At 39.2% G+C, this 15,157-nt stretch overlaps 1 protein-coding gene across 5 annotated transcripts in view; it reads left to right on the forward strand.

Moving 5' to 3' along the window:
* MYO6 (myosin VI) overlaps window positions 1-15,157 on the forward strand; it is a 274,062-nt gene that overhangs the window by 229,620 nt on the left and 29,285 nt on the right. For all 5 annotated transcript variants that reach the window (XM_075862043.1, XM_075862045.1, XM_075862044.1 and 2 more), the window contains exons 25-28: window positions 1,984-2,134; window positions 6,641-6,849; window positions 6,955-7,033; window positions 11,280-11,440. In XM_075862043.1, the coding sequence (XP_075718158.1) occupies window positions 1,984-2,134; window positions 6,641-6,849; window positions 6,955-7,033; window positions 11,280-11,440 (600 nt within the window). The remainder of the gene's footprint in view (window positions 1-1,983; window positions 2,135-6,640; window positions 6,850-6,954; window positions 7,034-11,279; window positions 11,441-15,157) is intronic.

Consider the following 15,157-nt stretch of genomic DNA (forward strand, 5'->3'; position numbering starts at 1 on the left):
TGACGAAGCTGCTCACAAGAGCTTACAATCCTATGCGGAAATAAGGGAGACACAAAGTGTAAAAAGTGATTGTCATTGGGGATAGATTGGAGGGGGAAAGTTTAGTGAAGACCGATTTAGTAATGCGTTCTAGTATTTAAGACAAGAGTGAATCAGAGCGACAATGAGAGTTTTGACTGTTTTCACAATTAGAAAAGGCGGATTCTAGAGAGGTTTTTGAGGTGCAGGTGACATGAACATGCAAGTGATTGAATATAAGGAATAAAGAAAAGATCTGAGTCTAACATTTTCCCAAGACAGTGTGCATGCTGCCTAGGAGTAATAGTAGTACCACATATTGAAATGGAGACATGAGGTTTGCGTAGGTTGGTAGGTGGCGAAAACACCTGGAGCTCAGTTTTTGAGATATTCCGTTTCAGAGAGAGAGAGAGAGAGAGAGGACATGATGTTAGAGACAGCGAACAGACAAACACTGGTGTTTTGTATTAGAGCAGGGGTGATGTCACTGGAAGGGGTATATAATTGGGTGTCCTCAGCAGAGAGGTGGTACTGGAAGCCAAATCTGCTGATAGATTGTCCAATAGGGGCTCTGTATAGAGAGCAGTATTCTTCAGGCCAATAGAGACGAGCGTATGGTGTAGGAGTTGACGGTCTACAGTGTCAAATGCTTCAGACAGATCCAGAAGAATTAATAGAAAAAAGTTGCCATTTGATTTAGCTGTCAGGAGATTTGAGACTTTACCAGATTCGGGAAGAGAGTTAGTAGATAGATGGCTGTTCCTTCATTACAATGACGGGTGGGGAGGTGCGTTGTGCAGAAAAAAACATTTGAAGGGGGTAACTGCACTTTACCTAGTGCTGCAACCCAGTCAATCTAGGGATCGATGTAGTCTTATCGTGAGGACAGATCGGGATGGCATTTCCTAGTGATATGTCCTAATCCTATGACAAACAAGTGTCCAGGGTTCAGTGAGTCCCAGATACCTGGCACACCACTCCCTGATGGAGGAGATCAATCTTTGTTTTTGCTCCACAGCAGTATTGAGTGATAATCTCTGACTCTAGAGATTAGCACAGGATGAAATGGCTACATTAAAAAGAGTTGTATCAAGATGACAACCCCTGTCCATATTCCCTATTAGGGCATATGAACATTGAGAGGGAGGTCCACCACTTGGGCCCCCACCTCTATGTGCCAGGGGAGCGATTCTGTAAGAGCGGTTCTTGCTCTAGCAGATCCGCCACATCCATGCATTACATGAAGGGCCATTCATTGATCAGCTGAAATGCATGTCTGGACTTGGCTTCTGCTGACGATAGCAGCTGATCCCCAGGGTTGAGAGAAGCTGCTGATCGCCGCACCAGTTTAATTTTAAAAATGGGTGGTCATCCTGAAGCTTTTGATAGTGGAGTAGGGGTCACTGCAGGACCATGTAAGAAAAACGGGCACAATGTGTCTGGTGCATTTGCAGTGGCACCGCTGGAGAAAATGCTGCTATGTAGCTGGCACAATTATATGGTTAAAATAGGCGGTGAACCACAGCTATTAATGCACATAAACTAGTCATCCCAAATTGTGTATATGGCTCCTTAAAACTAGAATATGCTGCTCTGTGTGCGCCTGGGGAAGCATTAAGGGGTATTCAAAGTTCCAGATCTTCTAGACCACCTAAAGTTTAGAGAAGTTAAAGTTTTGTATCAGAATTGAACGTTTCTAGTATGCAAACTAGAAAATAGCATGCTTTGTTACGTTATAGTTTCTCTTTTACTATAGTGATAAATCTAAATAGATATATATATATATGTGTGTGTGTGTGTGTGTGTATGTATATATGTGTATGTGTCTGTGTATATATATGTGTATGTGTATATGTATATATATATATATATATATATATATATATATATATATATATATATATGCATGTCCTTGCAAAATAGACTCTAAACCCTTCTAAATCTAATTTTCCTTTTCTTTTTCAGAATTGATGGTATGATGAAGGTTTGTACACTGAAATCCAGGCTTATCAAATTCAATGAAGTTGTTAATGCTCTTAAGGAAGGGAAGCCGGAGATGAACAAACAGGTGAAGGACCTGGAGTTGTCCATTGATGCTCTTCTGTCTAAGATAAAGGTAAGCTAACCGTATTAGTGAGTCTGTTTTCTTCTCCCAAAGCGTCAAATTCTGTATGCTAAAAATGTCATTATGCAGAATAGACTTGCATGGGGAAGGAAATAAATTAGTATTTTTCACACTTCCTGACTCAGATCCTTTGGCAGGCTACTTGCAGTCTGTAATTGTGTAAAAAGATGTAAATTTCAATGATTCTGGTAAAAAGTCTCATCGCAGATAATATGCCTACTGTGCTTGGAATGATTCATGTTGGTGAGGGTGCCTGAGAGAATTTGACGTGCTGTCACTTTGTTTTCATTGCAGAAAGTAGTTTTTAGTTAATTATGGCTTATGTGAGTTTTATTTTGTACTAGGAGATTATATACCTTTTATCATTGGTCTTCTAATGCATGCTCAATTTTATAGGCTTATGATCCAATAATAAAAAATAGCATGATTTTTAAAGGCTATGTACCCGTTTGTAAGCAACTTTTTTTGTTGAATAAATGTATTTTGTGTTTGTAAGCAACTTTCAAATTCACTTTGTTAAATTTTTATGTATCCTATATACGTAAAAGCTGTATAATTCCTTCTCGGCCAATTCGGTGGGTTTAGCTGGACTAATGGCTCGGCAGAAAGCTGGTTCTGCGTTCTCTGGCGTACAGGAGCCAGCTAATATCGATTCAGCGGAGAATGATACAAGATACATACTGTAGAAGCTGTATCTTAAAAAGTAAAAATACATTTTAATAAAAGGTCATTTAAAAGTTGCTTAAAAACATTCATTTAATAAAAGAAAAAAAATAGCTTTTAATCGTGTACATAGTTTAACTGCTTCACAGTAAAGAGATTTCTGTGTCCCAAATATCAGTTAAAAGGCCAGTATCAGCCTTTTAATCTTCGGTGTCTTGCCACCGCATGCAGTTGCAGATCTTGACACCCTGTCTACATTAGTCTTGACTTCCCTGGTATTTGGCAAAGGTTGAATGTTTCTAATCGAGGGTCCATGATCCGGAAAAGTGTCTGGCCTAGCCTCCGTTCAGCAGGCATGGTACAATCTAGATTGCTGTATTGCGTTTCTTTTTTTTCTAGCCCGTAACAATTTAAACATCTAGCACTCCAGAGAGTTTTCTCTAAAAGATGGAAAGCATAGATCATCATTAGACTATTGGGCCCATGATCAGAGCTAATGAGATACGGGTTGGTAACTAATGGATAGTGATTTATCCACATTTTTTTTATTTTTTATTACGAGATGGATGTAAAGACTAGATTTCACTGCTATACTCTTGGATTGGGCGTAATACATTGCGAAGATACATGTAGTGTACCAGATGAGGATTTATGGCATGTAAGACACAGTCATCCCTTACACAGCTGCAAGTGAAGCTGCTGGCAGATCTCTACAACAGCTGTGCTTGTTTTCTACATTTCAATGAAGTAATGTTAACACCAAAACTGACTACATACATGCAATTTGACATAATGCAGAATTGTAATTGCTAATCAGCCTAATCCCATTTGTAAACCATCATCAGTGTAAAAGGAAGTTGATCAACTTCTGCTTCTCCCTCCACCTGCGCTGCTTGCATATTCTTCTCGTCTTTTATAATAGAACAGAAGGCTTCTTTTTCAAATCTGGAAACTGAAGATTTTGATTTGAGATTTTTTTATTGTGTTTTACCACCCAAAATGTAAAATTGGCCATATACTTATAAATCCGCATTTAAACGGTTATACCCAACACAAGGTTTTTTTTGTGCCCAAGTGTCCAGGAGTGTAAATGTAATAACTTCTTCTTTCTGTAATGCAGCGTTTTGCAGCTATGACCTCCTCTCCACCCCCATTCTGTCCTTTTTGTTGCAGTGGCCATTCTGATGGAAACGACCACCACCGCAGTTTGCAATCTCCTGTCTCTGCTGGCTATATTCCCGGGAGCGGGCTGAAGCTGCCATCTCCCGACTCTTCCTCTCCTTCTCGTTGTATTATTTGTTAGAGACGGCTCCAGGGATTGCACAGGAGCCGTTCCCTACGTTTGCACTCGGCACAGTGTTTTTTGTGAGCTCGATGCTGCTATCAGAAGTTTATGATGGCAGCATCAGGAGCACACACAGATGGGGGCAAAAAGAGAGAGATGGGAATAACCCTTGAATTGCTGGGATTTATTTTCATGTTTTTATTTTCTACATTTAGGGTTCCTTTAAAAAGGCATAAAACTTTTAAACCGTCTCTGTTCAGTAGACTGAAGCTAGTGGTGCCATTTTTCATACTGCTGCTCGCATTTAGAAATAAATCCATTTGGCTGGCTTGTCATTTTGGCTGCTCTTGAAGGTGGTCCCTTGACAGCGCAGGTGCACTTTGATCACGTTAACCGCATCCAGCATGTGACATGCAATAATATAATCACTGAGCCTTACAGAGCAGTACATGACTGTGATTCACGTGTCGGTGTATTATTATATGATTGAAGATAAATCGATCCTCAACCTACATCACACACTTCTGGAGTTAAGTTTGGGAACCATGCTGGGTATGCATTACTGCTTGGGAGCATGAGTAAATCAAAATTAAGAATATAAATAAAGGAAACCTCATTAATTTTATGCATAAATTATAATTATTTTTTTTTTTTAAATATTTGTAAAGACCCCCGGCTTTAATAGTAGGGAATTGCATTATCTGTATGTCCTGCTACACAACTCAGCTGAAGAGTCCAAAATTTACCGAAGGGCAGTCACAGAATATCAAGCAAAGTCACAGTTTCTTCTGAAATACTGTATTAAACTATTCTGTAGCCTACGATAGGTTGCAGAAAAGGTCATTGGACTATTTTTGAATTGCCCCAGCTGCAGAATAGTGAGGTTAATCAGGACAACCAATTTCTAGATGCCCTATTAGGCCACATCGACGTCAGATGGGAATCCCTGTCCGGGATCCCGATCTATTACCCACAGTAGAAAGCCACTGGTAAGAGCAACTGGCATTCTGGAAGATTTGGCACAACCATGTATTACACGGTCGCCCATTTGGTTGAAATGCGTGGCTGCCTAATACCAGTTAATTGCCGCAGGTTTCAGCAGCAAGAACCATAGAAATCAGAGGAGGGTTTGTCCTATTAGGTCAACCCCCTGCAATGTAATATTTTTTAAACTGAGTCTTCCCTGCAAAGCATGGACTTTTTGGATATCCTAAAGTTCATGACGTCATATCTTCTATTTTGCATCTCGAAAGCAAAACTTTGATCAGTATCACTGGTTGGAATTAATTCTCAGCACACAGAAGGTTACGCTTCTCAGAAATGTTAGTTTTCCATCTTACAGTTAGAAACATTTGTTCTTTATTGAGCAGCTTTCATTTCCAAAGTTACTAGATGTGAAAGCCTTAAGTGTCGTGTACTTTTCCACAATATGGCCGTTATTAATGTAGAATATCACTGCGATGCTAATACTAATACTAATGTTAGGCTTTTGCAGAGCCGAGATTTGTATTTTTAATTTGCTTTTGATTTTAATTTTATGAGAAAACAACCTAATCTTGAAGGAAATATATGATGGAATGTGTTTTCCACATACGGATTGCTGCCGCTACTATGGATTGGAACATGGCTGCAATACAACACTAGTCAGACACTTAAAAATAGATTTTCTTTTTTGGAAGGAAAAAAGGACTGCGTAAATCTTTATTTTTATTTTTTTTTATCGCAGGAATCCTTTACAATGTCACAAAATTGTCAGTCCCTTTCGTAATCTGTATGTTCTTTTTTTTGTCATTTTAAGGTTCATTTATAGGTATATAAAATAATCTACATAGAAATGTTGCTAACATTTTCTCACATTTCAGAAGGTCTCTGAGCTCACATCTCTCAGTACTCCTCGTGTGTTCAGTGTCTGCAAAAGCTTAGTCTGGTAATTTGAGTAGTGTAGTCTTTACACCAGGCTCTATACAATAATCTGGAGAGAAAAAACCCTCTCAGAATTCAGTGCATTAAGGGACCATTATGGTAGTGACCCCCACTAGTGGCTTTTTGGTCCCCTGCATGTGGCTTACTATTTTACAAATAACATTGTGATTTAATGACTCTGGAGATGTCGTAGCATTACATAAATTTGGCACCAGTGTCAGAACCATGTAACTGGCAGTTGACATCAGGCTGCGAACTATATGACGGTTACTTGGCTCCTTGGTCAGGCACATACAACAGACCCTTAACACTTAATGTACTTCAACACCACATGTTATGTTTTAAATGTATGCCTTAAACTACGTAAGGATGAGGACCTCTACAATAAAGAATTCAGCTTACCTGTGTGAGTTGTGCCTTTCAAAAAACGGAAAAACGGTTGCTGGTTCTAGCAACAACAAGCCGAATTCTAAATGCAGCTCTGAGCTAAAGCAACGAATTGTTGTAGATGTGATACTGGTGCGGTGATGCTTGTAATTAAAGGGCCATCATTTTATGTCACATGAAATCTATCAAGCTGTATCCTAGATCTTCTTGCCAGTCCGAATGTTATTTTTATTTCTTAGAACACAATAATGACCCGTGACCAGATTGAGAGAGAACACGATGCTCTTGTGAAGAGCTCAGGCCAGCTCCTTAATGCACTACAGAAGAAAAAGAAAGAAGAGGAGGAGGCTGAACGCTTGCGCCGTATTCAGGAGGAGATGGAACGGGAGCGGAGAAGACATGAGGCAGAAGAGGAACTACGAAGAAAAGAGGAAAATGAGAGAAGACTGTGAGTTATATTTTAGATAGAACATAGTTTAGGATTATTTCAAAGTTCTAGATATAATGCTGATAATCCTTGCTCCATCCCACTTTGTTGTAAATTTCATTGTAGAAAAGCTGAGATTGAGGCAAAAAGGAAACAAGATGAAGAAGATCGGAAAAAGAGGGAAGAGGAAGAAAGAAGAATACAGGTTTGTAGAAAAAAAAAGCAGTAATCATAATTGAAACGTTAATTAATTAGGCTTGTAATTAGGAGAGGAACCTGGAGCTTAAAGAAGAGATGTCACCTCCCTTGACATGTCTATTTTAGTAAATACTTGTATTTCCCATGAAATAATAATTCTTGAAAATGGTTTCTTAGAACTCTGCATTGTGCCATTCCTCTGTAGTTCCTCCTAGAAATGTATGAATAAATTGACAGCTGAGTGTTTTACCATTCCTTTTCTTAAAGGGGTTGTTTCCCTACACAGTCAGTAATGTGAGCGCTGATTGGACCGTGTCGGACTGTGTAGGGACACACACCCCAACTGTTAAGACCCAGTTGTCAGTTCATTGCTCCTTGTCCTATGGCTTTCTTCTCTGTCATTCCTGTCTCTCCTCTTTATTTTATTTACTCATACCTCATACATTTTTCATTTTATTCATGGAGTCATTAAAAACCCTTCCTATTTTCAGTCATTTCTGTTAATTTAGATATTGCTCCCCAAATCGCAATTTGCTGACGCGAATACAGGGAGTCACAACCCAGGTTTGAGCTGTCAGGTGCTGCCTGACAGCACTCATTTTGATGTTCCCCTTAATTATGCTGAATTCAGGTCTCTGCTATTTATTCATTCCCTCCATTTTTCCTGTGCCTTTTACATTGCTAAGGTCAATTGCTCTTTCCTTCTGCTTCTTAGATGTCTCCCCCTCCATTTACAGCACCTTACTGACAGCTCTTCCCTGTATTTTACCTGCATAGAAAGAGTGTGGGCTAAGGCTTTGTCAGGTTTATCACTCTGTTTAACAGTATATGTGTCTAATGTGTCTAAAAATGAATCTAAATTGATTGAAACGGATAGGTATGATTTAGACGGGTAGGTATTTATTACGATCTGAATGTGCCTGACTACAGTGGTAAAAAAAGACTTATCTAAACGATTTAGCCCACATTTTTTCTACAGGTCTAGTATACTGATCAGAGCATAAAACTTGGTTTTAACAGGTCAGGCACATTCAGATTGTAATAAATGCCTACCCGTCTAAATCATACCTATCCGTTCAATCCACATATTGGACATGAAGCAAGAGCTTCTTCATTATAATTCAGTAGCTACAAATAATAAAAGTTAGTCACTAGTCTTTTACTTCTAGTATGATGCCGCAATGTGATTTATGAATTTAATTATTTAACATAAGGTCTCATCATTCCAGGTAATGCAATGTCTGGAATCATTTCATGTACTGTACCCCATTATATTCGTGTCTCACCATTCCCCATCATGTCTGTTTCACGCCACTCTTCATCAGCCATGTTGCGACCTCTGCGCCCCCTGAGTCAGTTGTCCCTCATGTAGGACCCTCTTAATCACATCATGTATCATGTCCATCAAGTAATCAAATAATGGAGTTGTGTAATAAGATATCTTATCAGTACAAGCCACCCCAACCCACATACTGCTCTCCCTCATCCACAGCTACTCAGAAGTAGTTAGGTCACTTAAGTTGTTCTTAGGTAGGAAGAGATGCATTTTTGTTCTTCTCTGCACATTCACTACTGTCACAGTAGCCATAGGTTGTTTTAGAGAAAACTGTGCTTCCTTTTACTTCCATTGTGCTTTCAATCATTCTGTAGACTGTACCGAACATAAAGTCTCCCTTTACTCTTCCAAATCAACCAGCCAAATCGGATCTTTTCATGTGGTCCCTCCGTGGACTCGTGTTTGGTTTACTCTGACCGCACTATAATTTATTTGCAGCACCCTATAAAGAGAACTGGTTTGTCTGATCACCAATCTACTGATATCCAGTCTCCAAAAAAATTCAGGCTTCCTCACCCCCCCCCCCCTCACATTCTCATTTAATGTACAGTAGCTGCTGTAGTCTCTTAGGGACACCATTGATTTATGTTTATTTCCGAAAGCAGGATCAAGGCAGAACATTTTTCTAAGCTTTCTTTTATCTCCTTTACGTTTTTTTTTTTGCTGGCCTTTTTGTTCCCTTATTATTTCCTCTTTTCAAACACCATTTCGATACGAATTTTCATACTCCATCGACCCTAAGGTCAGTATTTTTTGGTCAATATTTTGCATCCGTATTTGCAAGCCAAAACCAGGAGAGGAACCTGCATAGAAATATTTGCACCTCTTCTGTGTTTTAGACCTACCCCTGGTTTTGGCTTACAAATACGGAAGTAAAATACTACCATGTGAAAGAGGCCTTTGGCTGGAAATATTTACTCAAAGGAATAGAGCAGAATCACAGCATATTTAAAAATAATTATTGTATATAATGTAATAGGATGGTCCGTCATTGTCATTCAGCATTATCACCACATTTTTGTGTTTTATAACATGCATGAATTCATTAGTCGTGCTTTTGTAGCGGTCTTCTCTTATTTTCTTCTGTCCATCAGTGTTGATTGTACAGCGAAGGGTCCTTTTATATGGGGCGGGAAAATAAGCACTGATCAACGAGACCGCTCGTCCACCGCTGCTCGTGTACCACTTTCACAAGGAGCAAAGATCGAATATGCATGGGGACGAGCGATTGTTCGTCCCCATACATTTCCATCATATCGGCCGCACATATACCTGTATACACAGGGAGATGTGCTGCTGACTAGCAACCACTTTAATGCCAGTATAAAAAAGCAGATCAGCCGATGAATGAGCGTTTCCTCGTTTATCGACTGATTGTTGCCCTGTTTATAGAGGGCAATGATCGAGAATGAGCGTTTATATGAACGCTCGTTTGCCCGATCGTTGGCCCGAGTAAAAGGGCCTTTAGAGTTGATGCAATCATTTTTTAAGTGGAATCTTGGCAGAATTAACCTTTATGAAATAAGAGATTTAAGGCATTATATAAGTAAATTGGCGTATGTAAAATGGTTCATTTTGTATCTGTGTCTTAGGTGAAATGATACCCGATTTATAATAATTGGTTTTGGTGGTTATTTCTTTAAACTGCAGCAAATGAGCAATACTCTTCACATTTTGAGTTTTTATTCGGTTGCTGCTGTTACTATTCCAAGTAAATATATCTGATTATTATCTTAAGAATTCTATTACAGATATTGAAAGCTAAACTGCAAACCTAACCGATGATCTAATACAATTTAGAATTCCATATTGTAAACCTGGAGTGTTCATATTACTTTGTAAGTTTAAAGTGGAATTCCAGTTGAGGTCTAAAAATTATATTTAAACCATTACCCTTGGGTGATGCTTACCCACTATTTATTTACATCAGTGGTGCCTTCTAAAGTTACTGCAACTTATCTGAAAAGGAAGTCTGAGGTAGTCTCAAAAATACCTGCAGTCTCATCCGTGGCTCAGGCTGCTACCTTATTCCTTCCTCATGCTTTACACTGCTGTTCACATTGGCTGCTGTGTATTAATTAGCACAAACCCAGCACAAAATGGAACCCTTTCTGAATGTCAAAAACTCAGGTGTCTAGTGACATTTTTCAGTCAGAGTAAGTTGCAGCGAGTACTGTCAACAGCACATAACATTCAGTTTAGCACATTTCTAAGGTGTGCCAGCATAGCCCTTTTTAAAAAAAAACATGGGTACCTTCTCCCAGAAGCAGCACCACACTTGTTTGTGTTGTGTCTGGTATTGCAGTTCAGAATAAGAATTACCCGTCACGACTGTTTTACAGTTGTGGCAGTGTTTTTCGAAGAAAGAAGCCATGTTTTTCTAATCCTGTACAACCCCTTTAGTGCCTTCAAACTCCACGTTCTCTACAGGTGAATGACAATGACTGCTCCTCTCTGCGTGCGTAGGCATACAGGAAATCTCTGTACAGACTTTATTACATGAGAATAATACTAGCTTTATACTATTGTAAAGTATTTAAAATAATAAGGATGGTGGTAAGAAATGAAGCACGCACAATTCGTTAATTATGAGCACTGCAATTCTATGAGGATCTTTATATAGGTTTAAAAATTCATTTTTGTTCACATATCCGCCAGATGCCATTACTTGCTGCAGGGCATGTCTTGATTAAAACAGCAGTGGTGTTCTTGTATTGGCAAGGACATAAGCAACATGGTTTGTGTTCGTATTGTTCTGACGTTCTCACGCTGTGATTGCACCGATTATGTGCTCTGTTTCTCGGGGTCTGCGGTACTCTGTAAAGGACTCGCAAAAGTGATGTCATTTGGCCTTCATGATAATTTTTTTGTTGCCTATTACTGTGCAAAATAGATTATTTTATTAACCCACATACAGGCAGAGGTGGAGATGCAGCTGGCCAGAGACCGAGAGGAGGAATCCCAGCAGCAAACTGTCCTCGAACAAGAGCGTAGGGATCGCGAGCTTGCCATGAGGATAGCTCAGAGTGAGGCTGAACTTATCAATGAAGAGATTGGTCCAGACTCGGCACTGCGCAGGTACTTAAAGTTTTTCCTTTCACAATCTCGTGTTGTGGTTATGTGTCTATTTCTTGTGCAAACAACAATGATTACATGTTCTTGTTTTCATTTTTTTATTTAACTTTTATTAAAATTTGGGCTGTTTTAGGCCAAAATTCTCTTTTACATATAGATTTTATTTTTTTTTAGCATGCAAGCAACAGTCTTAAATAAACTGGGCAGGTTTTTGGTGAACTGTCTCTACTACCTTTTTGTTCTGGAAACTCACGGAGGAGCTTTTAAAATTAGTGCAAAGGGAAAGTGTGCTCTCATTTTTGAAAGAATAGGCTAGATATTATGGCCAACTGTTTCAGTTCCTTTTATCAGGGGTCCTTATACATTTTCCCCCTTTACTGTATGTCCACTCCCAATGAGCAAAAGCCTAGGTTTTTCCTTTTTTTTCAGACCTGCCCTAATGGTCTGAACTGAATCCCATATCCATTTCTTTTTATGTTACACATAACACTACTCATCTCTTGTGTTGGAAGACATAAGTCCCCTCAGCACACCCTATATCCAACAATCTGCACCCATTACTCCCAATGGTAATATGGGAATTGTGTAACTGTGGTGTGATGACAACCGTCAGATGGTAGCCATAGACTTTGAGACATCCCCCTAATCGTCAGCAGAAGACTGTCCTCGGTCATCATATTTTTGATTTGTATGTATCACGTCTTTATGACCTCTCATGCTCCTATAGACTAAAGCCTGGCTTTTCATCTAGTTACAATACTTTTGGAGGTGACTTTGTTTAACAATCATTGGAAGTTCCAGCGGTTCTGTTTGAAATAATTTCGTTCACATTATACAGAGCCTGGAGCCAGCTTTTGGTGAATATATTAACCTTATATCATTATCTACCCTGGATCTCCCAGTACAAAGCAAAGATGTTTTAATCTCTGCACTTCTTAACCCCCTGCTAGTCTTGATAAAAGCACAGAAGGTATATGTAAGCTTCTGAGCACCAGAGGAATTCATTTAAGTGGAGTCTAGTTTAGCGAGATTCATGTTTTTCCTCCTGTTCACTTATTTAAAGTTTTGACGTGATTTATGTATTAGGACTTTCTTGTTGTCCTTGGAATATATACATTTCTGTAGGATTGGTTAGTGAACTGTGATGAGTGCAACTTGTTTCCAGGTGTATTTGTTTGCTTTTGATCCATTTATTGTGCCACATCTTTCCTTGCTGGGGTGATGGTGCAGTGACTCATGATCGCGCACGCACAATGTGACAGATTGTTATCTCTTGCTCATCCCAGGTAGGGGAAGGAGAATGCTTTGGGATTCATTTGGACGAGATTTGATCACTGTAATCTAGCTTTGCTCATATGCTGCATAATTTTAGCTTTAATTACTCTCGGTTTTTATTTTTTTGTAATCATCTCTCAGTTCTTTAATTAAGGTTTGAGCTAAGCAAGATCACAGGAGCGGGGCTGTGTGACAGATTGGATTGACGCGTCGTCCCCCATCCAAATATTCACTTCTTGCTTTCAGGTTTCATAAATAAAATGTGAGCTCCTCATACAAATCCTGACCCGGCTTCTTCCTTACAGACGTTCTAATGTCCACTAAACCCATGATAGCGGAGTGTATTAGTACGAGGCTAATACATCATATAGTAGTACACAGACAGTGTCAATGAGGCTGAGGCTTATTATTTAGGATTATTCAGGGAGATAAACGTATTTGTTTGTAAATCAAGTTCAGAAAAGCGATCATCACAGTAAGACCCAAGTGCATGTTAATGCGTCTTGTTTATGGCGTCTTGATGCTGCAAGGCGAAAGTCGATTAGTAAACCATTAATATTTATAGTTCTTAATTTGCCTTCACCTCATTAGCAACTTTTCAGAATGAACAGATCTGCTGTTTATTAGGACTATGTGAGTTCTATGTGTTCTGCGCAGCTTGCGAACTTCTTCCGCTGCAGTCTGTACTTTCTAATATGACGTATGCGTTCTATACAGATAGGGGTTTATTAAATGCATTTCATGTGTGAGAGAGCTAATCTCTACACAGGGGATAGAAGACCTAAAAGAAATACATGTTGGCAGATGCTGACAAGGTCACTGAAATTGCAGAGAACAAAGTCTCTTTCCTTTACATGTATCCATTAATTTCTAAATAGAATTCCCCTATAAACTCATTTTCAGCACTTATCCTAATTTGTGGCATGCATATTTTAGGCTAGAACACTGGTCATTTGTAAAGCAAATATCTGCCCATCAGAGATAACGGAGCTGTACAAAGCCAAAGACGTAAACCCAAGTGCACGTCTATTGGATTTAACCATTTCTCTATTCGGTCACATTTCAGCAGCATTTCTGTGCATGTTTACAGGCTAAATAAGATTTTTTTTTTTTTCCTCAGATATTTTCTGGATGTTTTCATATAGTTTACATGTTGCAAATTACAGCAGGGTCTGTACAAATCCACCGCAAATCTACCATACTTTTGTTTCACTATTCTCTTTTTATAGATATGTGACTGCCTTCCTCTAAATCTTTAAAACATGAAGCTGACAAATACATTTGTTATGTGATGGCATAGGGAATAGATAGGTGAAATATATGATTTTGTAATTCACAAAGAAGATATTTAGGCAGACCAACCTACAATGCAGCAATAATCTCCTCGAAGAAAAATAACTTTTCCATTCTCTTAGATCCTCATGTACAGTTCCTTTATGAAAGCTCCGCCATCTGTGTTGTAGACTGCACCTACTTCAGAAAGTTATTATTGTATGACTTGTTACATAAAAAGTAGAGCTGCGGCACGGTCACTACGAGCCTGCTGACAACTCGTTTTGTAGAGACTACAGTACATATTTGAAATAGTTATTTAAAGAGGCTCTGTCACCAGATTTTGCAACCCCTATCTCCTATTGCAGCTGATCGGCGCTGCAATGTAGATTACAGTAACGTTTTTCTTTTTCAAAAAAGAGCATTTTTGGCCAAGTTATGAGCATTTTTATATTTATGCAAATGAGCCTTTCTTATGTCCAACTGGGCGTGTATTGTGTGTGTACATCTGGGCGTTTTTACTTGTTTTACTAGCTGGGCGTTGTGAATGGAAGTGTATGATGCTGACGAATCAGCATCATCCACTTCTCTTCGTTACCACCCAGCTTCTGGCAGTTCAGACACACAGCGTGTCCTCGCTCATCCGACGCGATAAAGTTCCTGTGGGAGGAAGTGAGTGACGTCACAGCGTGATCTCGCGAGGACACGCTGTGTGTCTGTGCACTGCCAGAAGCTGGGTGGTAACGAAGAGAAGTGGATGATGCTGATTCGTCAGCATCATGCACTTCTATTCACAACGCCCAGCTAGTAAAACAAGTAAACACGCCCAGATGTACACACACAATACACGTCCAGTTGGACATAAGAAAGGCTCATTTGCATAAAAATGCTCATAACTTGGCCAAAAATGCTCGTTTTTGAAAAAGAAAAACGTTACTCTTATCTACATTGCAGCGCCGATCAGCTGCAATAGGAGATAGGGGTTTGAAAATCTGGTGACAGAGCCTCTTTAAACCTATATTCACCACCAACTTAAAAATTGAATCGCTCGGGTCTGCCCAAAAAGACCAATTTATAAATTATATTTATTATTTTTTAATAAAATGTTTGTAACAGTGCAGAGGCCGCTGTCATCACAGGATTTCACTAGCTAGGACATTCCCCACATGAACA

Source organism: Rhinoderma darwinii, chromosome 4 (genome assembly GCF_050947455.1).
Source record: "Rhinoderma darwinii isolate aRhiDar2 chromosome 4, aRhiDar2.hap1, whole genome shotgun sequence".
Lineage (NCBI taxonomy): Eukaryota > Metazoa > Chordata > Amphibia > Anura > Rhinodermatidae > Rhinoderma > Rhinoderma darwinii.